The sequence below is a fragment of the Mchenga conophoros genome, linkage group LG6, assembly GCF_057382185.1.
Source record: "Mchenga conophoros isolate Kocher_MC1m ecotype Shallow Benthic linkage group LG6, M_conophoros_male_GT1.1, whole genome shotgun sequence".
Classification (NCBI taxonomy): Eukaryota; Metazoa; Chordata; class Actinopteri; order Cichliformes; family Cichlidae; genus Mchenga; species Mchenga conophoros.
This window is the reverse complement of record NC_140531.1, coordinates 28360219-28384242: the sequence shown is the minus strand read 5'-3', so window position 1 is coordinate 28384242 and position 24024 is coordinate 28360219. Positions and strand designations below refer to the sequence as shown.

At 39.0% G+C, this 24024-nt stretch overlaps 1 protein-coding gene across 2 annotated transcripts in view; it reads left to right on the top strand.

Moving 5' to 3' along the window:
• ntn1a (netrin 1a) overlaps positions 1-23992 on the top strand; it is a 57185-nt gene extending 33193 nt beyond the window's left edge. The window contains exons 4-7 of one of the 2 annotated variants that reach the window (XM_085277248.1): positions 5360-5509; positions 7348-7401; positions 15669-15743; positions 20666-23992. In XM_085277248.1, the coding sequence (XP_085133374.1) occupies positions 5360-5509; positions 7348-7401; positions 15669-15743; positions 20666-20994 (608 nt within the window). In that variant the 3' untranslated portion in view covers positions 20995-23992. The remainder of the gene's footprint in view (positions 1-5359; positions 5510-7347; positions 7402-15668; positions 15744-20665) is intronic. The other variant, XM_085277249.1, reaches the window with a different exon arrangement.
• Positions 23993-24024: the final 32 nt, after the last annotated feature.

Sequence of the window (24024 nt, the reverse complement as noted above, 5' to 3'; positions counted from 1 at the left end):
ACAAAACAAGCAGTCTGCAACCTCCCTCCAAACTAAGAATGATGGAAAGAACATTTTTCACTTTATTGGCGTTTCAAAAAGCACCTTAATTCCATTCAGTTTTATTTATATCTTAATTATGAATGATTAATTGAAAAAAAGTCATTAAAAGATTAACCGATCATGGAATTATTATTATTTATATTAATTACCAGTCAAATCAGCATTAGTGTTGTCATGCACGCACTTATTTCATGCAAAACCCAACACTGTGATAAATGAAGTCTGCGAAACCGCTGAACAATTAAATAATATGATCTATAATAATGTTATTGTTACAGGATAATGACAGTCCCAGAGGCTCATAGCAGGAGTGGAGTCATGTCATATACTCATTACATCAGTGTTCTGAAACTAGTGAATACTAAATCATCTCGCCCACACTAGGGATTGATTTCTTCTCGGCTCCTTCACGTGCACCGCTGCCTCTCACCGAAGTGACGTGTAAACAGATTTCATCATTGTTTATAAAATTGTCAACTTACCCAAACGGTTTTGTTCAATTTGATCCATGAAATTTGCCAGGGTTTATGCACCTCCCACCTCTCCCAGCATAGTGTAATTACAAGCAAACACTGTCCAAGTTCTACAGAGGTATTTGGTTACATCAAATTAGACTTATAATAAGGGGATCTGTGGTAATTACCCCAAGCTGACAAACGATACGAAGCATGAACTCGTTCTTTTGCCAATTAAAACATTTTTTTTCCAAACTATATTTGGAAACTTACTCATGAAGACTTTAAAGATATGTGTCACTGTGTTACATGCCCTCTTTGTCTGTCGCTCTCTCTTTGCTAATGAACTTTGCAAAGTTACCGCACTCCGCTTTCCCCCCCTCTCTCAGACACCTTCGTATGCTTTCAAAGTTCTGCCCTGCCAAATTCTCTCAGGTTTACCACATCATAACTCAAGATAATTCAATGGAACTCAAACCGCAGAACTAATTTCTGTCTGCTCCTCAAGCAGCGTAGGCTCTGCACCGAAGTGACAGCAATTAAGCGGTCTGGTTATTTATTGAACTCAAAGAGAGAGAGCCCTTTGCCGTGTGGCCTTTGGAAAAGAATGAGTGCTGCAGGAGCACGGGCATGTCGAGGAGAACTCCAGTTTGCTTTTATATGTGTAATACAATCCTCTCAGAAAGCAGCCCGTTTCCATAGGAGGTCATCTGGAGTGAAAAAAAGGGCAGAGGCACATCTATTACAAAGTTAGCCCTGCCTGGTGGCCACATACACAGGCTGAAATTTATTACTTTACCCCTCATTGAGAAAGAGTGTAAACTCAGAAGGATTTTCAGTCAGCTCTTGTTTGTATCTTTAACCCTTTGATGCCTCTAAATAACACATACTGAGTGTATTTCAGTTTAGCTTAAAGGGATAATGATCAGATTTGAAAAGACGACAAGAAGCAGCAGTCTGTGTGGTCTTTGATGCTTTAATAAAGATAATACATAAAACTCTATGGCAATATGTCTGTTTAAAGTTTAAGTAGCTGATCCATTTTTTTATTTATGACTTCTATACTTATTTCAAAAGTTAGTCCTGTCTTTTAAAATTATGTTATACAGTAGCAGAATATGGTTACATTTTGTTTCCAGGCTCCGAGTGCTTCACTACCCTCAAAATATGTCATATAGAGAACCTGGGGACTAATGTGTAGCCTATAGGTGAGTTGTGAAGGGTGGAGGGGTCAAAATAGCTAGCAGCAATGCCTTGCTACCATGGAAATTTGGCATTTAACATACACCAGCTTGAGGGTGTGTTTAGCAATACAGTGTTTGGAGAGTAAGGCATGTCTTATGTTTGTCAAGCAGTGCAGAGTGAGTGAACTGTCCAATCTAGTTCACAAGCTTTGCTCTGTGGGCTAAATACTACAATATCTAAAGAAATACAAGAGAAGTCCACAGCAAATAAAAAAAGACCTGCTCTTGATTAGTTCTCCTCATAGAACATCAAAACATGTACCAAATTAATCTCGAGCTTGGCACTGGTTCTGCGATGGATGGATTAAGTTCAAACCTTCAGAGCCTTTAAATGTGAACATCAACCATCATGTAATTACATTGGTCAGTTGGATGATGAGGAACATATTCTGCGTACAGGGGACAATTAGGCTTTGACGGAGGGATAGTCTGTTTCAATCAGAATAGCACCCTTCGACCCTCCTTCCTTCGCATATGTCTTCGATTGATACAGTTGAATTTTTTCTCATTGACCACACATAAAAATGTTTTCTACGAGGGTTTTGAAAAATATTGCTTTTCATTACTTCGCTTTTAACTTTTAAAAATGTATTTTTTATTCTTTACAGGGGTGTGCTGATATCAATTAGCAGAACACACATGTCTTTAATGTGTTGCGCATTAAACATCATTCACAAAATAAGCTCTTGAAGAACATTTTCGGCTCTCGCGGTGGCCAAAACACGACTCCTCGGGCCATTGCAGCCCTATTATTCTCCTCAATAAAACATTAAAAAATACAAGAAGCAAGAATGCACCCTCTATTAGGTACGCATGCCATTTAGAAGGCTGTTTATAGTAAAACAACTGAATAACACACATCTTTCTTTTGCTCTTCAAAAATACTTGTGGAGCAGAAACCTAATTATAATAGAACACAGACTCAGGAAGCTTGGCTTTAATCCAGGGCCAACAAATTATTCTTACTGGCACAGTGTGCACAAACCCAATGAGGGAGTGGAGTTCAGACTTCAAACACCAGCTTTATGGTAAACGATAGGCAGAACTCAAAATTCTTGCATTGTGCAATCTCAGACTTGGGCCCGACCGCTTGCCTTTGAAAAAGTCTTCTTCCCTCTTCATTAACTGCGGACGTTTTTCATTCTTTAAAACGCAACTCCCAGCGGCAAAGGCTCCCTTTAGTGTCAGGAATTCCTTTTTCATCTAGACACATGGCAGTAATGCATAGCTAACCCCCCAGGTTACAGGTTTTCTGTTATTAGAAAATGGTCGCAGGTTCTCTTATAAACATAATCCAGGTCTTATTTTAGATGTCTCTCAGTTTTTTTCTTTCTTGGAAGCGTTGAGAAAGAAGGGCCTCTTGCCCTCTGGTCCCCATATCTCCCCAAGCCATCTGGAGTATCCCTGAAACACAGCACAAGGCCACTTAACCGTTTAAGTGGACACACACTTAAACCAGAAACTCTCACTTGCACCTCTGGAGTTAGTCAGTCTTCTAGTCGACAGGTGTGTCACTGAGTCGGACAGTTTGTCACTGGACAGGATAGCGAGTCAGTCGGCTCTCGAGCTGATGAAGAAGACCAGATGTGGAGGAGAAGGAGGAGGAGGCTGAGTGTTTGCCACCTGTACACCATGTGCCGTGCACCTTGATTTACTAGCAGGCTTGAGGCTCTGAGCTGAAATTATGGGCACACGCTCTTAAAAGCATAACCTGAGCTCTCTGAAGCTCCAAGCAGAAACTCGCTTTGCCTCCTCTGCATCGGACTCCTCTGACGTTCTCGTAAATTTACAGGCATGAAGACGTGCCGGGGCAGCCTGCACAGTCTTTATTGGGCTTCCTGAAACCATGTGTTTGGGTCTATGTGTGTGTGTATTGTTCCTCTGAGGGAACAGCTAAGCAATGAAAGCAGTGACAGATTGGTCTGATAAAGGTACTAATAGGTACACACACAATGAGGGGGGCTTTCTGAGTCTGATAAGAAGGCTCAACAGTCCAAGTACGCTTTCTAGCTCTCTGGCTCTCACACAACACACAAACACACATGCATGCACACACACCAAAAACAGATAAGAGCAGCACAGAAGCTGGAACACAGGAAACAAGCAACAGAGATAAAACAGAGTGTGATACAGAGAAGAGAAGAGGCACCCCACTGACACATAGACCTTATCACAAAAACACTTACTTCAGCTGGAGAACAGAGTTGTCCCGTAGTCGTGTGGCTGATTTTTTGGAATATCTCACAAATCAACAATTGTGTTATTTCCAAGAGTGAGAAGTCAGTTATAAAGAAAACTTTTACAGTTACATTAATGCTTTAGAGCAGTGTTTTCCCCAAGAACAACTGTAACGTAGATCTCCCCGAGAGCTCGTCAGGTATACAACCCATCTCTAAATAAAAACCACATCCCTGCTCATGATCAAAGTAAAGATAAAGAAATCACAAGATCTCAATGCATTGTAACTGACACCACACCATTCAATCTTTTCATATAACCACCCAAAAGAAAAAAAAACATTAGTGGAACTGACCAATCTGTGTGGTTAAAAAAAACCCGACACACATTATTTAACCTGCACCTGTGAAGATTTTAACGGTGACATTTGACACAGTCGGGAAAAAAAATCTTAAGGGAAGGGAGATGAGTGAGCGGAGTTGGCCCGACTCGGAGAGATAGCGCAGCGAGGTTTCCAGGAAATAAGCAGAAAATCGAATCTTTCCACAGTGAAGAATATGGCGCTGTGAGTTTGTTGACAAACTGTGTTTTTGGCTTTGCAGGCGTTTCAAGTAAAAATGTGAAAATGGTGATAGATTAGGTCTGGTCTGGATTAGCTTGTCAAGAATTGCAGTATAAAAGACCTATTAATTCTCTTAACTCCCCCTCCATGTCAGAATCACTACTATTTAGACCAAAAGCAGATGAAAACACAAAATAACCCCTCTAAGACAACTATTACTCAACACCAAACACGACCGGTTTGGCTGTGAAATAAATTAATGGTTTGGATTAGAAGGGGGGGGGGGGGGGGGGGGCTTTGGAAAATGATTACATTCCTGAAGCATATGTGTTCGATAGACCCCCCAGTGTGGGAGGAAGTATGACAGACGTTTTAGGCTCACCTTCAAAGCCTGAGAATAATCAGAAACAGGCAATTAGGATTATCCTCCATTATTTTATCATTTGGTAAACATGCACAAACTTTCCTCTTCACTTCACGTCTCCAGCTCAAATAGAAATTCAGCCTCACTCACTTGCAGAGGTACATATATAAACAGACATATCTGTGATCTGTGTTAGGGCGGCATTTAAATGATGGCTACAACACACAGAGTGCCAAAATGTCAGGAAGTGTCTGTAGACTTGGAGGATGTGTTGCTCCTTCACTCACGATTCAACTCGGTCGGGTCCACGTTGGACGTGTGTAAGTTCTGTCTCTCTGTGCACGCCTCCACCTGTCTCTCACCACTCTATTGTTGTTGACACACTGCTGCTGTGTACCCACCTGCACTCTCTATAGATATAGTATATGTTTGTGTCTCCCCACATGTGTGTGTGTGTGTGTGTGTGTGTGTGACCACTCACTGTGCCTCTCTTTCTTCCTCTGTTTCCTCACAGCATGTGATTGCCATCCCGTGGGTGCTGCTGGCAAAACCTGTAACCAAACCACAGGACAATGTCCCTGTAAAGACGGCGTGACTGGTATCACGTGCAACCGCTGTGCTAAAGGCTACCAGCAGAGCCGCTCGCCCATTGCCCCCTGCATAAGTACGTTGAACCAGTCTTTACCACATCTGCCTCACTGTAGCACAACATGGCCTGGCAAAAGGTCAGGTGTGATGACAGGCATATGTACATATTCAAATAGCACACACAAACATGTGATACAAACCCATCATACACTGTTTTACACTTTTCTTCAGAAGAGTGCATCTCTCTCAACTTCTAATCTTTTTTTAGGTCCAGAATTTTCCTAGTTTAAAAAAACACACCATTAAAAGTGAACCCCAAGGTTATGGCTGCACACACTTGTTGGCTCCATTAATCTGAATAAAGAGCTGTGTCAGCTTCTCTAAGCTACCACAATGTCTCATGGGATGACTAAAGTGTACTACCTTTTAATTTATTATTTACAAGCCATTGTAATGAAGACAAAAAGATCAAAATATATGAAATCGCATGAGAGAAGGTCTGTACCTCAAGACAGGATAAGAGAGAAAGGGGCTGCAGTATCCAGCATAAGAAAACTTAACGGACTCTCTCAATGAATTGTCTCTCTCCTTTAAAGCAAAACATTTGACTGCTCATCCAGTTTAATGTTCAGTACATGTGTTTATGAGTTTGAGTTTATATTACTTCCCACTGTTGTCAGTTTAAATTTACACAAGTAAAATATTAGAATTAGACCTATCGTTTAAATATCACATAATGCAGATGTGCACTCATGTGAGCAGATCAGCATCAGCAAATGGACCTCCAGGACAAGCATGCAGATGAGACATACTTTTAGAAAGCAGGTTTTTGTCTGTGTAAGTTGAGAAAATCTCATTTTAATTGACCTAAAGACTTGATTGTTTCTTTGTCTCCTTAAACACTCTTCACCGCACTGCTGAAACCACCACACCACTTCCCTCAGTGTATCAGGGTCTTTCCTTGCATGTCACTTTTCCTTCTTTCCTCATAGTCTACGTGAATAATCTAGAAGTCTTTTTGATTGAGCCCTTTCTCTTCACAATGCAACAATAAAATAAAAAAAGCATTATACCGACATATTACAACAAAGCGTGTAACAGACACGCCGGCCTACCACAACTTACTGCAACTTCTGCATCCGTGTCCATTTCACACTTTGCTTCTCCAAAATGTGAAATGTACATACATGCAGAAGTTGCAGTAAGTTGCAGTTACAGTAGAGGGAGATATTTTATTTCGAGCCGATATGAAAATAATCACGGGAAACCGTTGAAACAGACATTTAATATTAATACATTTAAATGTAGATACATATTAGCCACCAAGATTAGTCGATTCTGGAAAGTCTACCAACTTCGTGGCTTTAAATATATTATTCCCTCTGCTAGTAATGCAATTTTAGCACCTAGTAATGCTTTTTGCGTTTTGGAAGAAGCAAAGCGTGAGATGGGCAGACTTGTTTATGTTGAAGGAGCCAGCAGGTAGATGAAATAACATTTTAAGCTTTTAAGAAAGCCAGAATCCAAACTTGCAAGAAAGGATACACAATAAATAGGTCTCTAAGTTGCACTTCAGACGAGGAAAAACATGCAGCAAGTTCAGACTCAACTCCTGCGTCACCAAGACACAGTTCATTGCCATTAGGATATCTTCCAGACGCCCCGTCAGGAATTTATTTACTAAATTTTCTTCTATAATATTAACACTGAAACCTTGCCAGAATATATCACAGAGGTTTAAGTTTCTGGCTCTAACAGTGACACATTTTCATGCTTCTTTAATAAATGTGCCTATTTACATCCTGTAACAACCTCCACACGTCCACACAGCAACATTAGAACATGCACTGCAGATACACATAATAATGAAACTGATCTTTCTTTGTGTCTCTGTCATGTTTTCTCTGGGAATAGAGATTCCAGTCACACCTCCTACAACCCCATCCAGTAGCACGGAGGAGCCATCAGGTAAGCACAGCTGAGAGTAAAACATTTAATCTCTTTTATATATTTATCTATATGTTGCTATAAATCAGTATAAAAGCACATTTGTCCTCGAGAGGAAACGAGGAAAATGCCGTGGGAGGATAAATGTATTCAGTATGAGCTTTTTAACCAGTTTAGTTCCTCGTCCTCTCATATTTTTTCCACAAGTGTAAAAACAGTGTGCAGGATAAATTGGATCCCACTTGCCTTTCCCCTCCTTATTACTGGGGGGTTCATGAATATTAAATCCATTAGCCGCAGCCCTGGGATGTGCCTCCTTTAATCTCTCACACTTTCACAATTAATCAGTCTAACTGCGGCACAGTGGGGTGTTGGTTGAGTGTGCAGCATTGGGCTCCAGTAGTTTGTTTGATTTGATATTTCATCTCTCCCAGCTCGCACTTTCCTCTCTGATGCAGTGTAGTAAGAGGAGGAGTGATGGAGGGATCTGGATTTTGTAACTTAGCAAAGGATGTATTGGTATTCTTCTGTTTCAAACAGTTCTGTAACATTTGGTTTGCTGTCCAGTCTTTAATTGAGGAACATAAGATGAGGATAAGGCATGGAATATCAGATACTGCTACTACTTTAAATGCAGTTTTGTTTATAATCTGCATATAAGTGTTGATATCTGTATATAACAGTTATTAGAGTAGATAGAATAATGGGAAATATAACTATGTAACTGAAATAAGAATGAATATTAGTGCTCAAATTTAGAGATTCTAGAATCAACTGTCAGCTTATCAACTGGTTAGATTTCTGGTGATATGTCACTACTGAGGGTTGTGGCAGGCTCAATTAGTTACCCAGGAAATGGCATAAATGCTGCCAGAAAACAGAAAAGTGGAAAAACCCACATTTTCTACTTCCTAAAGAGACGTGCTGTGACTGTATGAACAGTGTTCGAATCAGTACCACTTTTTCTTTCACACACAGTGGAAAAAGCTGATCTGGCTCGTGCCATGTTTTTTTTCTCCCTCTCAAATCAAAATGGAAGAGGCCCAACATATATACATGTCTGTAAGCGAGTGTGTGTGTGCATAAGGGCTTTCTGCAGCTGTTTGGTGCTCTGAGGTTTCAAATCTTCCCTGAACAGCTTTGACTGACAGCACAGTCCAGCTATCGCTGTTGTCCAACCCTCCTCCACCTCTTTTCTTTTCTCTTTAAGTCTCTTTTCACTCTCCTCCACCTCCTTCGTCTCCCTCTGTTTCACGCTTTGTCTTCACATAACACTGTGGGTGGTGCAGAGCTACAATATCTGGAGTTTCTCTGGGCGCCCCTTGTCAGGAATCTGTCTACTTTAGGGTGTAGGACATATTCTGAGGGATTTTTACTTTTATATATTTATTTTGTTAACTTAAAAAATGCTAATTCAATGTGACAACACAGGAAAGACACATACAAATTCCTTGTATGTGTCTGCACATATAAACATGATTCTGATTCTGAAAGAAAATAGACTTTCACATAATTTGTGCATATTTATCGTTTCCACTAACTGTATTAATTAAATCATCCCTTTTGATGGAGATAGTGTTAAAGTGTGAATTATGACCCACCAGGCAATCTGTTCTTCCTTGAGGCTAAAATCAAGCAGACTGTAAGGTGATGGACATCCTCTGTTGGTCATGTCAGAAGCATGAATAGCGATTGGTCTTCTAGCCCGCCCGGTCTTGAGGCCCAGAGGATGCATACATTATCCTCCGAGCCTCTTCATGGGGTCACACAGCAAACCCACCTCTGCTCAACCTGGTATTCCTGCAGCTATGATATCACTTCATGATTGCAAACAGATGTGGCTTGTATGCAGTATTCAACAGTTTCGTTTTTTCTGCACAGTACTGCATACTAAAAAAAAGTGATTATGATTATTATCCGCATCATTATTATTAGTTAGCAGCAGGAGAAAGAGTATTCCAACTTTTTTAAAGCTTTTTTTGAAATGCGTTATGCCTTTTGTTGTACCCAATGTACTCGGGGGAGATGGCGATCAGATCAAAAAAGACACGAGAGCGAGGCCGTTTGCACTTTACCCACATTAAATTAAATTTACACAATTAAATTAAATTTATCTACCATTTATTACTTTTTTATTAAAAGCATATAAGAAAATGTATACAAGGGATAGAAGAAGAGGAACAAAAGTGAGAAATGGTGGATTACCTGCAAAAAGTTTGGAAAATGAAGAAAACGAGAAAAAATTAAATGTAAATGGAGTGTGTGAAAAATTGAGATTCTGAAGACAAAGATTTGAGCATGAGTTAAGAAACACGGAAAGTTAATTTAGAAATAAATATGAAAAAAATCGGATGAGGTGTTGAGTATGAGGTGTTGGGCTGACAGCTATGAGGCAGGTGTCTCTTTGCGCCTTGCTTGAAGGCGGGGAGTGGAGCTTGCCGGGAGGCGGAGGGTGTGAATGGAGGTTATGAGGGAACATGGAGTGGATATTAATTTGTCTCCTGCAGTAGGGCTCTCCCCCCTTTCTGACCACACGGAGGGTTGGAATGCATGGAGAATACCTCCGATGGTGTAGCGCAGACAAAACACACATTGTGCTGGTAGGTCATGGATGGCGTGAGTCGCCACTCCCACGGGTCACGACAGAGATGTCTGAACAGCAACGAAATGTGGAGGAGATTAACTGCAGATGACCTGCGATGGCCGCCCTGGCCCGTCAGAATACACAGGATGTGAAAGTAACTAATGATGATGAGGAGAAGGAGAATTGGAGTGACCATGATGATACTTATAAGCATAACAAGGTTCAGCCCTACATACTGTATGTGTGTGTGACGTGTCTGAAGCTGGAAGTGATCAGGATCTGTGGCGAACCCCTCCTCGGATTTTTTGAACATGAGTCTTGCTTTACACACCCTGTTGAGTACGAGTCGAGCCCAGCGTGCTTTACGGCCGTGTCGACGTGGGATAGATAGAGAGAGAATAAATACAAGTAAAAAGACACTGAGTTAAGAAAAAATAGAGCCAAAACAGAAGCACACGTTATCAAATCATCGTTAAACTTTTATCTGAAATTTATTTGCTGCTTTATGCCATTAAATTCTTGCCATATTTATTTCCCCCGGCTAAGCTTTCAGAGAAACCCTACAGGACTCCATGCTGATTTAAAACGGAGCAGTTACAGTAATGGGCGATGCCCCAGCTCATCGGAATTGATTGCACGCCACCCAAAATAAAATCTCGAATCGGGTCAAGAATTCTAATAGCCTCTCTTCTCTGCCTGTTGGTGGCTGAAAGCAAACCATCCTTTGCTCAATGACAATACAATGAGAAAAAGTAGGAGGGGGCTCCTTTTCTTTCTTTCCCCTTTTTTACTCTGTCTTTCTTTGCTGGACGGGATCCAAACTCACAGTTCTAATGTAAGCAGCCCGGCACAGAACAATGGAGCGCATTGCATGGCAGCACACTGGGCTCTGAAATCTAATTACGTGCTTTATTTGCTGCAATTTGTTTCTCAATCAGTCTGCTTCAGGGAGAAAGCCCTCCTCCCGGGCCATCATTTACACCTTCTTGTCTCACTGTTCTTCTACCTTTGATGCCTCTTGCCTCTGTGGTCATGTTCACACATGTTCACTTGCATTTAAACATTAAGAGCAGCTTTGCATAGTTTTAAAATCAACTGTAACTGCAAAGCTGTAGCACGTGCATACTGTACAACTATATGCAATCACACAGCTCCCTGAGCAGCTCTCACTGTGACCCAAATGTTAATATTATTAATCATTTTAAATATTTAATTTTATATATATACTAAAGGACAGCTAGGCACTTTGGCATTTACTCTGCTACAAACGATGCAGACTTCTTGGCTGAATGTTAAGTTGTTTGCATTCCAGTCCTTCTCTGTATAACTCTAAAGTACTGACTGCTTCATTTGCATTGCATTCACCTTCACCATGCTATTTCTCCACACTGCTTTTGTTTACTTTAGCTTGCATGCCAAGGTGTCTGTTATGTCCCGGTGCTGGCTGTCAATGTTTCTTTACAGTATGAAGAGATATCAAGATAAATTTTGATCACATCAATAATCCATTATAGTTTGACGGGTGTTCTGTGCAATGTTTCCTTCACCTTGCACTCACAGAAAACTGCAGCCACACTCCAAACTTCTCCATAAGAGTGCTACAAATTGCATTCTTCATTTTAAATATGAAAAATAAAAATTCAAGCCCACACAAAAAAGAAAATAAAAAAGATTAAGCACTCTTCTGTGGCCTCAATTTTCATCTAAAAATGACACGTATCACCATGAAACTTCACTAGTTGAGTACTTACATAGAGACAATTATTTTTTAATTTACAAGCTTTTGAGTATTTTAATGTTTAGATATGTAAGTGAGGCATTATATGTGCAAATTTGCTATAATTTGCATACTTTCCCACAATGGAAACACGAACACTGGATAAAACCACGTTCAAAATTCTCGTTTCATTTTGTTGACACATTTGAGTGGAAGGTTCATGCTGAAGGGATTTTGGATAACTCTTTTTATCACTACATAATTCCCAAAACAGTGTCAACAGACAGAAAAAAGAAACATTTTGCAATACTTTTTTGTATAAGATAAGATAAGATAAGATAAGATAAGATAAGATAAGATAAGACAAACCTTTATTAGTCCCACCCATTTTTAGGTCATGGCAGAAAGTAATGTAATGTAATGTAATGTAATGTGTATGTGTTAGTCCCCATAGGGAAATAGTTCCTCTGCATAAAAGTTATGAAAAACCCAATAGAATAGGATCAGATAAAATAGAATAACATACTATACAAAATAGAATAAAATGCTTTGTTATAGTAGGTATGGTATATGAACAAACCCCTATTTTAGAATAAAGATGGGAATAAAGCTGAAAGGTTTGGTGTTAGTGTGTGCTACTTGTATGTGTATGGAAATTTACTGGCTTATAAGGATATGTTATAAAATACAATGTATTTTATAAATTAACTAATACTATTTTACATTTTACATTTTTTACTTAAAGATATCTCTGAAATTTCCTCTTACTATAAATTTTTTAATTAAGAGATTTTTTTAATATTGTAACTTTGAAAATCAACCACAAAATCAATAAAACAACCAACTGAAAGCATTTTAAATTTTATTAGTAGCCTCTGATCATTAACGCGCTATTAGCACAAAATAGCCTCAAATATCAAAACTGATCAGTGCATCAAAAAAAAGTAAATAAATATCTTAAATATCTCTGGTTTGCTGTTATTATGACAGCATTAGCAAATCAATAAAAGTACGATGAGGAGTGCTGTGTATAGATTTTGATCTACAAGTCTGAGCAGTCCTCTGAATATTTGTTGCTGAACGTAATGAAGACATTTGTACTGCTCCTTTTTTCAGCGCTGTAAAGTACCGGTCCAAACACATAAAACTGAGCACTAATGCATTCTGTCTCGAAGCAGCTTTAATGAAAACGATTAGGGTAAGGAGTCGTACAGTACTTTAATAGAAGGGGCAAAGGTCCACCTCTCAGTTACACACTTCTCAGTGCTGAAAGGCAGGAAACAAAGCGCTGTAGTAACTACATCTACTCTGCCCAAAGCACATCTTAGCTCAGTATTAGGGGACTGCTTCCACTTCTCCAGCTTGTAACGCTTTCACAAAGGGAACATTTGTCCTCACTGTAGGGGACTGCCTGGCCCTAAATGGGGATCTTGGGGTGATCTCAGCGGGGCCTGGAGCTGTGTCTCAGGGGTACACTAATGGGGAACGAAAGGCTATCAAAGAGAAGTATCATGATGGTATCGGGGAGGGAGGGGGGTTATGAGAAAACAAAGCCTCCTTTCCATTGAAGGGGGAGGGTGGGGGGTGGGGGGGCACCCTCCCCCTTCGATCATTTACATGGTAATCAGGTGCAACTCATGTAGACTCCCCTTCTTCATGTACTCTTCCTATTTTTGTTACATTCTCTGTTTACTACCACCAGCACCAGCTTTTTGCCCTTTCTAACCAGTTCACGAGACTACCAGCTTCAATTTGGGGGTTTTCCTTAAATTTCTGGACCTTGTCTTGTTCTTCCCACCCCCTCCCTTAAATTTCCCTTTTTCTTTCTTTTTTTGTCAACCTCTCCACCCCTTCGCTCACTACCAATATCTATTCTCCCACCCCCTTCTCTTTTTCGCAGGGGGGGTGCATTTTTTCTTGTTGTGGTGTTCCCCGGGCAACCTCATTCAACTCAATTCAACTCAAGTAAATATGAAAATAAAAAGCACGACCAAAGATTTGGTCACATAAATGATGTTTGCTCATATCAAGTTTGCCTGAAAGTGCCAGTCTGCCCTCCACTACACTGGTCACTCTTTAACACTATAACATGCTCTTCATCCTTGTCTCTCTTAATTTATTATCATTATTATTATTATTATTATTATTATTATTATTGATAATAATAATAATAATAATAATAATAATAATAATAATAATAATAATAATAATAATAATAATATTGTCGGCAGTCTGAAAAGAGAGAGAGAGCAAAAACACTGAAAAAACAGATTTCATTCCCCTGATATTCCCCTAACATGACATTATTTTGGCATGCACTGTAAGTAGATGATGCATTACAGCACTGCATGGGGCAATCACTACATCGTAGCAGCAACATAGTTTCTGGATTACTGAGGCAAGTGGAGGTTGCGTCAGCTTATGGCCAACCATAAAACTGATGGCATACTGTCGTGGGTCTATTTGGACAAGGAACAAGGCTGTAACGTAAAAGCAGTTCACTTTCAATAATTAAAAAACACCATTGCAAGAGCACAATATGATGACGTGGAGGACACACACGTAGAGTCACAGATGTAAATATTTTCCTAACCTGCAGAGATTTCGTATCTTGTATATTTGCATACCTTTAATACAGCCCTGTGGCTGTATGCCATACTGTGCTTGCAGTGTGCGGCTCATTATTTTCTTTATTGAACCACAGTGAACACTAATATCCACCGCTCATGAATACATACATTTTAATATATTTTCCTGGCCAAAAATCTTTCTGAACAGTGTACATCGAATGATGTGGATGAAAAATCAAATGTTCACCTCATCTGCCTCAAAGAATATGTAAATACATACTTGTCTTTGAGAGCTTCCTCTCAGCAGAGCGCTCTAAGCTGATTTGGATGACACCGCTGCCTGCATGAGGTATTCATTTCTTCACGGCTCCAGAATGGACGCACCCCCAAAATGAGGGTCCTTTGCCTAACACTTCATGGATGGCTAATTTTCCCTTCCTGACCTCCCTTTGTGTGGCATTGACCCCCTCCACCTCCCCACCTTCCACTCCCTCAAATAGCTGACAACCCTGCGTGCCCCCCCTGCAATAAATGCAAAAGCTTGACGTGGTCCTCTGTGGGGCCTTGAAGTGATCCCAGGGCTATTTTTTTTTTCAGAAGGTCGGGGGCTGAGGTGACAAGTGTGGTGAGATTTGGGTGGAGGTGGGGGATGAAGTAAATGTCGGGTGGTCTGCATAGGCCTAAATTATTCCCACCGTCTGAGTGGGTTCTTGGCACTTTTTCTTTTAAATCTCTCAAAACACTGTGCTGATAACATCAGGTGCTTTTATAAGACCATCACACATGATGAGATTGTGCTGTTGGACAATAAAAAAAATGTTTATTTATTTCTTTATTTATTGTTCTGTCATTTTTCTTCCTAAACTTGAAACTCAGTGAACAAGTTTAGGCTTTCCAGATTCTACTACATGCAATAGAAGCATTTAAAGCTTTAAATCTCAAATAGATATGTTTTATTTAAATAATTATGAATATCAAATATAACGTTTTCCTACTAAAATCATGAATTATTATAATCATTTTAATATTAATTTAATACCACCATATTAATTGTGGTATTACTAAAATATCATATTAAGTATGGTATAACTATGTTAACTAATAATGATTTAATTAATTATAAGATTTTTTCAGAAGGTAAAATTTCCTTTAATCAAAGGACAACGTGGAAAATTCTGGGATGATTCTTTTCTGATTAAGTAAAAATTCAAAATCAGTTAATTTGCTGTGGGTGCAAGTATTTTTTTTTTTCAAATGTCTTAAATTGAGAATATTATTTTCCAAGAACAGTGAAATTGTTAAAAAAAAATGCAAACAGTTTAATTCACAGAAAAAATAAATACTGGCAACCAAATTGCAGAGATTCTTTGATGCGTTATGACTCGTTATCATATTTGATTCTTTGTTATTCTTGCAGACTGTGACTCTTACTGCAAGGCATCCAAAGGCAAACTTAAAATCAACATGAAGAAGTACTGCAAGAAAGATTACGGTGAGTAAACAAACAACGCGCAGCCTGTTTAACCACTCACATTTACATTATGAAGACATCTGCTTTACTTTGAGATCAATCTGTCTCTAAGAACAAATAATTTGCACTTTTAGGGAGTCCCAGTGTTGCTGCAGAGTCTTTCTTTGAATGCATTTGTTTGCTCCTACAATCAAAGTACCTTCAGTGTTATGCATCCAGCCCAGAACGTTGCTGGGAAGCAGCAATAGTTTTCAGGCGAGGCATTTTACTGATGTCTTACTATAGCTTTCTGAGAACAGAGAGTCAATGGATCAAACAGAAGACAACAGATCTTCAAGGAGGAAGAGAGAGGCAGACAAACAGAAGGACAGAGAGGGAGAAGATGTGTGTGCGTGTGTGCTGGAAGGGTTATCTCTGAACAGTCGAATAAGACTCCAGCGGATAAAGCAAGTCAGTATGACAGACAGTGGGAGCTCTTTAAGAGATCCTCATTAAGAAAGGCCACTTCCCCCACAGCTGATGTGTTTCTTGGTGAATTCCTGTGACCATCAGTCTGCCACCCCATTCAAGGTGTGGATAAGACATATGACCTCTCCCCTCTTCCTGTCCCTCTGGCCCCTCCCCTGATTGAAGTCAGGCTGCTGAACTAGTCAACCAAGCAGCGGCATCCTGGAGCATACTTCAGCAGCTTGATGGACATGCCTGGACTTTGTTCTGTTAGGATTTGCAGGAGTTAAAGGGTCAGCTTATAGACACCTCCTCTTCCACCAGTGCCTAACTTGATGCTAGTGGCGTGAGAAAAACCTTGTCTCTCAAATGTGTTGCGGTCCACGCGTGATTTTTTTTGTTTTTTGTCAAAAGGCAGAAAATGCTGGAAATTTCAAAACCAAGTTAGCATTTCTTCTAAAATCAAGATTAAAAATGCATACTTTTATTGTGCTGTTGTATTATATTTTATTTATACATTAACACAGATGTGTAACAAATACAATTTTAAAAACCAATCCACCCCAAATGTAGGGCATGAGGGGGAACTAAATGAGTATGCCATAATATGGTCTGCCTAGCAAGCATATCTCAACCCAGTAAATACCTCTACCATTACTATTAAACACCAAATGAGGAAATATGTTTGGGAATAATGATGCACAAGAAACACTGAGACATCGGTGTCATTCTGTCAGATGACTGGTGTCCTAGAAATGCATGACCTTTAACAGTGGCACCATAATGCCTTTGATTAGGGTAATGGTGAGACACATCTGTTCCCTTATCTTGACTAATTTAAGTTAGTTAAATGAATTTTGTTTTTGTTTTTGTTTTTTTTTTAAAGTGGAGAAAAAAAAGAAAAATGAGTGTAAAGACAAAGTCTCCTGGCCAATGAATTTACTGCTTTGTGGAATTGCGCAGAATGGCAGAATGCACTGGACCACTAAAACACCACTATTAAAACTGAGTGATAACAGTAGGCAGCACCCATTTGAGGGTGAGGAGATGTAGAGATAAAAAGAGGCATCAGTATGACGCGCTGGAGAAATGATCACTCAACACAATCCGGAGTACCCTTATCTACAGTATGTACATATCCAAAGACAAGACAGCAGGAGAGGCTCCAAAATTGATTTGGCATGTCTCGTAGGTGCGCTGGTACTGATGGCTGAACGACTGCCAAGCAAGAGACAAATGAAAAGAAAAGATTCTCTTTAATGCTTTTTGGGTGTAGATACAGAGCCTTGTTAGGTAGAGGGTGTAAATTAGGGAGTCTGAACAGAGAAGGTTCGTAAACCTTGAGATAGAAACTCTGCTGTTAAGTGTGATTTAATCAAAACATGAAGCCAAAAGGATTCTCTTTGGCTGCCATGTTATGATGGTGTACAATCAATCGAATAAACACATGCAGATTTAATGTGTTCATGCACAACAACAGACAAAATATATGTTTGTTTGTTTGTTTGTTTGTTTTTTTAAATTTCCTTTACAAACTCTTAAATTAAATTATTTTTCAGAGCTGGATCATAGTTAAAATATTTAATTTAATCTGTGAGTCCAGCAGTGGTGTTATGTTCTTTGTCATTCCCTGTGTAATTCACCTTCTCTCTGCCGGGTGGCTTTGTGCCAGGAATATACATTAAAGGATCCATTTCCATCCATAGTTAGCAACGGAATATTTAAGACTAATTACGGACAAGAACAAGAACCCTGTGCAGTATTTACTCAAGCTTAGCGAAGCTGACTGAGACACAATGTAAATCTGCAGAAGTTGGCTCCAGGGAGCCATAGCTTTGCACTGTTTTGAAAGGATCAGCAGGGATCTGTGTCCCATGCTGCGTAGGGAAACGACACTACAAGCTTCTGCATTTGATATGCAGACGCACATTAGCAGTCACAGGAGGATGCAAAGCCCAGGGAAATGTCTCATCTCAGCAAATCCTTGGTGCAGCCACTTTAAGCATCTCAGTGTCCACAGTGCACAGCAACTGTTGTGCAAACACAAACAGTACATGGTGGCAGCTGGTATATCCAAGGTGCTGCAGAGGTCACTGTTAGGTCAGCCAACGGTCATTAGGGCTCCCATGACACTGAGGCCTAAATAAAACTATTATACAAATAATAGTTTTATACATTAATACATCGCAGAAGAATAAATTGCACATGTAATTACTGTGCTACAAGCATAACACAAAAGATCTGGTTTAACCAGTATTACTGAAACATAATAGCATAATGGAAACTAAAATTACACGCAGATACAGATATGTTTTCAAAAATCACCTTTATTCAGCTACACTGTTGCAGCTGGAAAAAGGTTTTAGAAGCAGTTTTAGATTTTCACCATTTTATGAAATGAATCCCAAGGCAGTGATTCAAAATCAATAATACAAAACCTGGCCTGAGTACAGGGGTATACACTTAATACCACCAAGATGTTCAGCTCCATAAGTGCTGAAGGTGACCTTGTGACAAGATGGTTCATTCCGAAACTGGTGTCATAAGTACAGGGGGAAGAGATCGGTTCAATAAAATGCATATTGATACACGCTCTCTTTCCTCCTCTTCTTCACTCTCACTTTCCCTCACTCCTCCTCTCACAGGACAGAATCAGTACATTAATCATGTGATATAACAGAGTATCTTTCCAGCTAATGTCTTTAATAGCCCTACCCTGTCTCCTAATCACATTACAAATCACGCTGCTGTGTCAGTAAATGGACATAATGCATACTGGGCTCCATCTGATAGCTTGACCAGGTATAGAGAAAAAATCTAGGTTAGAATTAGGTTACCAATTTTTACTTTACTGGGATTAATAGCACATTGGTGTCAATTTAAACATGTCTCTTACCTCCTTTTATCAATTCAGTACTTGCTTTTCAATCAATTTCAGTTGATTTGTCACCATTTAGATTTGTACACATCATATTTGACCTTCTTTAAAGAATTAAAACTGTGTTTCTGCAACCTATTCAATGTCTTATTAGTCTGATATGCACTTTTAGTCACAATGTAAAGCCCTTTTGAAAATAAAAATACAAAAAGAACAAATATTTCCTTGGTGAGGCAATGCAAGAATGCTGTAATGCACTCAAATGCCAAGATTTCCTCTGCTGCAATAACGCAAATCAACAAAACCTTCTTAAATCTAAAACACTTGGGGATACTGAGGTTTGATCTTCCAGCCTTGGAAATGTCAGAGCTCTAGATTTTGTGACATAATCCCTAATGTGCATCATGGGCTAACCCTTTCCCCCTTTTGTGACATCATTACTCTTTGGTAAGACTGATATAGGAAACTGAAACAAAATCCAGGCCTTCATTAAAATAATAAAAATGTCTGCATATCTCATGCAAGCAGGAGATTAGCTCAATAAATATCCAGTGACATAGTGATTTGACCAAAACAATCTGTAGACTAAATTGTTTAAGCAAAAACTTTGGCTTGGAAGGACTGTTAAAATTAGAAGGTAAAGCCACAGTTTTGAGTGTTTTTGGAATGCTAGCTGCATAGCTGTAGGGAAGGCAATGCCAGTCGGTCTACCGCAATGTCTCTTAGTGAAAAATCTGCTGGATGATTTGCTTTAAAGAAAAATTTACAGACATGCAAGCCTCTTATTGCTGGCCTACTGTCGTCATGGACTTTGAGCTTGTCAATCAACCTCTGATTTGTAAATCTTAGCATGCATTGGACAGCAGGAACCAAACGTCCAAATTGATGTCTTAAAATGATACACAAGATTAACCTGGCATGTTTTTTGATGGGAGGAGAAACCGAGAAGCTCCTAGAGAAAATTTAAAAACATAAAAATTCCAAACAGAAAGAACCTGTCTGGGTTTGACCCGATCTCTGAAGGCAGAGATCTTTATATACTTGAAAAATCATCAACTCACTACCATTTACAACAAATTCGTAACTGGCTTACTTTGTTACAAATGCAAAAACTGTGGCAATGATACAGCATATTTAGTTAAGTTTGAAATGCAGATTTTTATACCCAACCGCTTACCTGAAGCTACCTTTAGGCTAGTATTAGCTTAATTCAGTGTGGCCACTTAACATGCAGTCACCTTAAAAACAGACTACCTCTTGTAAAATGTCAAATTAAATGTACTTGAATGCATAAACTTGATATATGTATGTAACTGTAAAAGTGTTAAAAGAACTTTTAGTCTATCCAAACACACCTGAGAAAAATTGCAGTAGCAAAGATGCAACGCAGAAACCGAATGTGGCATCTACATGCTTGTATCTGTGATGAAAATGATATATTCAATCATAGTAGCCTCAAAAACTAGCGTGCCCAGTTACAGCCTCACACAACTCTGCTGCAGACTTTTAGCCTTACAGAGAAACTAAACTTTACCAGTCACACGCTTTTGCATGTTTGTTGAATCCAGTAAAAGGAAATCACGTGTCACGTCTTTTGCTTCCCAACTTTTCTTTGCAGCTGTCCAAGTGCACATCCTGAAAGCGGACAAATCCGGTGAGTGGTGGAAATTTACTGTCAACATCATCTCCGTCTACAAGCAGGGAGAGAGCCGCATCCGCCGTGGGGACCAGTTTCTGTGGGTCCGTGCCAAAGACGTGGCCTGCAAGTGTCCAAAGATCAAGCCTGGGAAGAAGTACTTGCTGCTGGGAAATGATGAGGACTCCCCTGGCCAGGGTGGAGTAGTGGCAGATAAAGGTAGCCTGGTTATCCAGTGGAGGGACACATGGGCGCGCAGGCTCAGGAAGTTCCAGCAGCGCGAGAAGAAAGGCAAGTGCAAGAAGCCATAAGCAGGATGAGATGGAGACGATTCTGAAGAGGGAGATGATTTCAAGAAAAAAAGCTGAGCTGGCAAATATTAAAAAAGAAATAAATAAATAAATAAAAAGAATGGAAGAGTGACAGACAGAGGACCATGGACAGAAAAGAGACTGTTTATGTCGCTGCTTTTTTGTGTAGAAGCATGAAGAGAATTATTTAGGATGATATGTTTTTTTCAGTCGAACTTTTGTTGAAGGAGCTCACCTGGCAGATTTGGTTTATTTTACTTTGAGATTCCTTTCTCTTGTGGATTTGCACCTATTACCAGTATATATCATTATTTGTTTTGTTCTCATTATCCCAATATGAAATCCTTATATTTTATGTTTGAATTTTATGGACATTTTCCGCTGTTGCAAAAATGACAGAAAGCCACTTACCTACCGCTGCAACTTTGCCTCTGCATGTTGTCTTGGAAAATTGTATTATTCGCTAAGAAGTGAGCTTGTTTCAACAAAAGATTTCACTGTTGAGTGGCAATTGAGGAAGTGATATGTAGTTCCTTTATTGAGATTTGTGCCATAAATGCTATTGTTTCTAAGCCACAGAAATGCACACATTTAGCTGTGAAAGACTTGCCATTCCTTTCCTGTCTGAATTTAGTTATATTATGCAATTCAAGAAACACTAAATTGCATGTCTTACATTTTCATCTGTCAGGACTTTTACAGTTTTACAACATGCAAGTGACAGAAAAGAATCTATGACAGTATTGACTTTTATTTTCAATCTAATCAATCCTGAGCGTCCTTGTTACTTCAACCAGTGCCCCTCAGATTTCACAGTTAAGCATTTGCCTAAACCTGCATGTGAGATTGTAATGTTCACTAAATAGTGCTGCTTGTGGTACTGTACTAATGTTCAATTTCTGAGGGAAAAAAACATTTAAATCACTGATTTTACCTTTAGTAGTTACAGTAACTGTGATATACTTTGTGTCACAAAAAAATAGAAGCTTTAACAAGTGACTTGGGAATAAGAAGCCAGCTACATTTTATTGATAACCTCTTTACAAAAATGTTCATAAAATCCTGAGTTGTTCCTAATAGACATTAATAAGAAACTACCCTCAACCGCTTCCTTCCTGTCATGAGGCGTCACCACAGTGGGGAGCTTTGGAGGTTTGATTCGGTTTTATGCCGAAAGCCCTGCCTAACGCAACCCCAAAGGGCATTTGGGATGTGAAATCTTGTTTGTTTTTCCTTTCATCAGCAATGCTTGCTCTGCCACAAATGATCAGAACTGTGAAAGTTACCCAATGTCTGTTGTTGTGTAAAATGGATGCAATGTTAAAATTGTGCGGGTGAAAGTGCAGCACTGCAGCTGCTGGTACTGCATGTTCTCAGAGGATATTGACAAAGACAAATAGTATGACGCAAGTGCAACAATGCAAATATTTATATGATTTACCTCTTCAGACATGTGTTCTTTTAAACCAACTTATGGAAAGCTCGCCACAGTATGTCAAAATCTTCAACAATGGGTATGAGTAGGACAAAGGGAGAAAAATGTTGCAACTGACCCCCTGCCTGTTACTACCACTAAATCTGAAAAGATGATCTGAAAGATCTTCAGGTTGTAGAAAGCACAGAGTGGATACAATGAAACAAATTTCTTACCTTACGTGGCAGAGAAAATAATCCCTATAGTGATGAAAAACTGAAGCTTATTGCGCCTTAAGAAAGTGCTCAACACGCTTACCTAAATTTACTTTTAGAATCCACCTCACAGCTTGTATTCGTCTGTAGCACTTCCTGCAGTGTGGTGGGATTGCATATAAACTCATTTACAGGGCACACTCTTTTGCAAACACAATGCACGACTGTACGCTCAGTAAAAGAAACGAATCAGTAAGAAAAATGCCTGCCATGTTAATTCTCTTCATGTCAATACTTGCAAAGGGACAAATGGGGTGCATTACAATAACTTGTCGCTGCTTGATTCAAACCACTTTGTGTGCAGTTCAGTTTGGATTTCTCCAAGGAATGCATGGATAAAAATGCTCAGGTTTGTAAAAAGCCCAAAGTGTATTTGATTTATCATGAACTTTTTATCTTTTGAGGCCAAATCACAACACCGTGAGCAGTATGTTTGTGAGACAATAAAACATCATGTTAAATGGGCGATTGTTGTCTCACTAAAGTTACATTTAATTTCTAACGCTCAAGTGAGTGTAAAGAGGGATAGACAAGAAACTTTCAAACTTTCATAAAAAGGAGATAAAGATTTGATACCAGTATCTTGGAAACATCCTCAATTTTGTAATTTTACTTATAGTAAAAATCCTAGATGATGACAAATTGAGCATATTGAACTGTGATACAGAAAATGACTGTACTAGTCAATATTGACATTTTTTTTTATTGTTCAATCAGTTTAATATTTGTTATCGATACCCAACATGCTGCTACATGATGGCGCCTTCTTGAATTCTCCAAAACTGATAATCACAATATTCTGACATATACACAAAATTTTTGCACGGTACTGCATTTCATTGTTAAACCAACAATGTTATGTGTCAAGTTCTTTTTTTTTTTTTTTAACTATTTTTATTTGGCACAGTGTAATCCAAAATGACACGACTCTGGTCTCCATAGCTTCTAGCTGTAACTTTGACATCCGTCTCCTGAGCAATGGTTTGACAAGCTTCCAGATGAAACGCTATACACATACACATCAAAGCATTGCTTTGTGTTCATACTATGAATTGTAAATGTTGTTTTCACCATTGCAAAGTCTTTTGCAATGTTTTACAATGCCTACTAATATATTATGGTTATTATATATGAATATATTTAATGACACAAGACATTGTGGATTTTATTGTCTTTTTTTTTTTTTACTTGTTTGTGGTTATTTAGATCGTTGTTATTAAAAGAAGGAAATAATAACTACTGAACACACCAATCTGGTAGAACTAAATTCAGATTTTCAGAATAAATAAACTCTTGTTACATTGAAAAATCATTTGCCTCTGTTGCTTTTTTTTTTTTTTT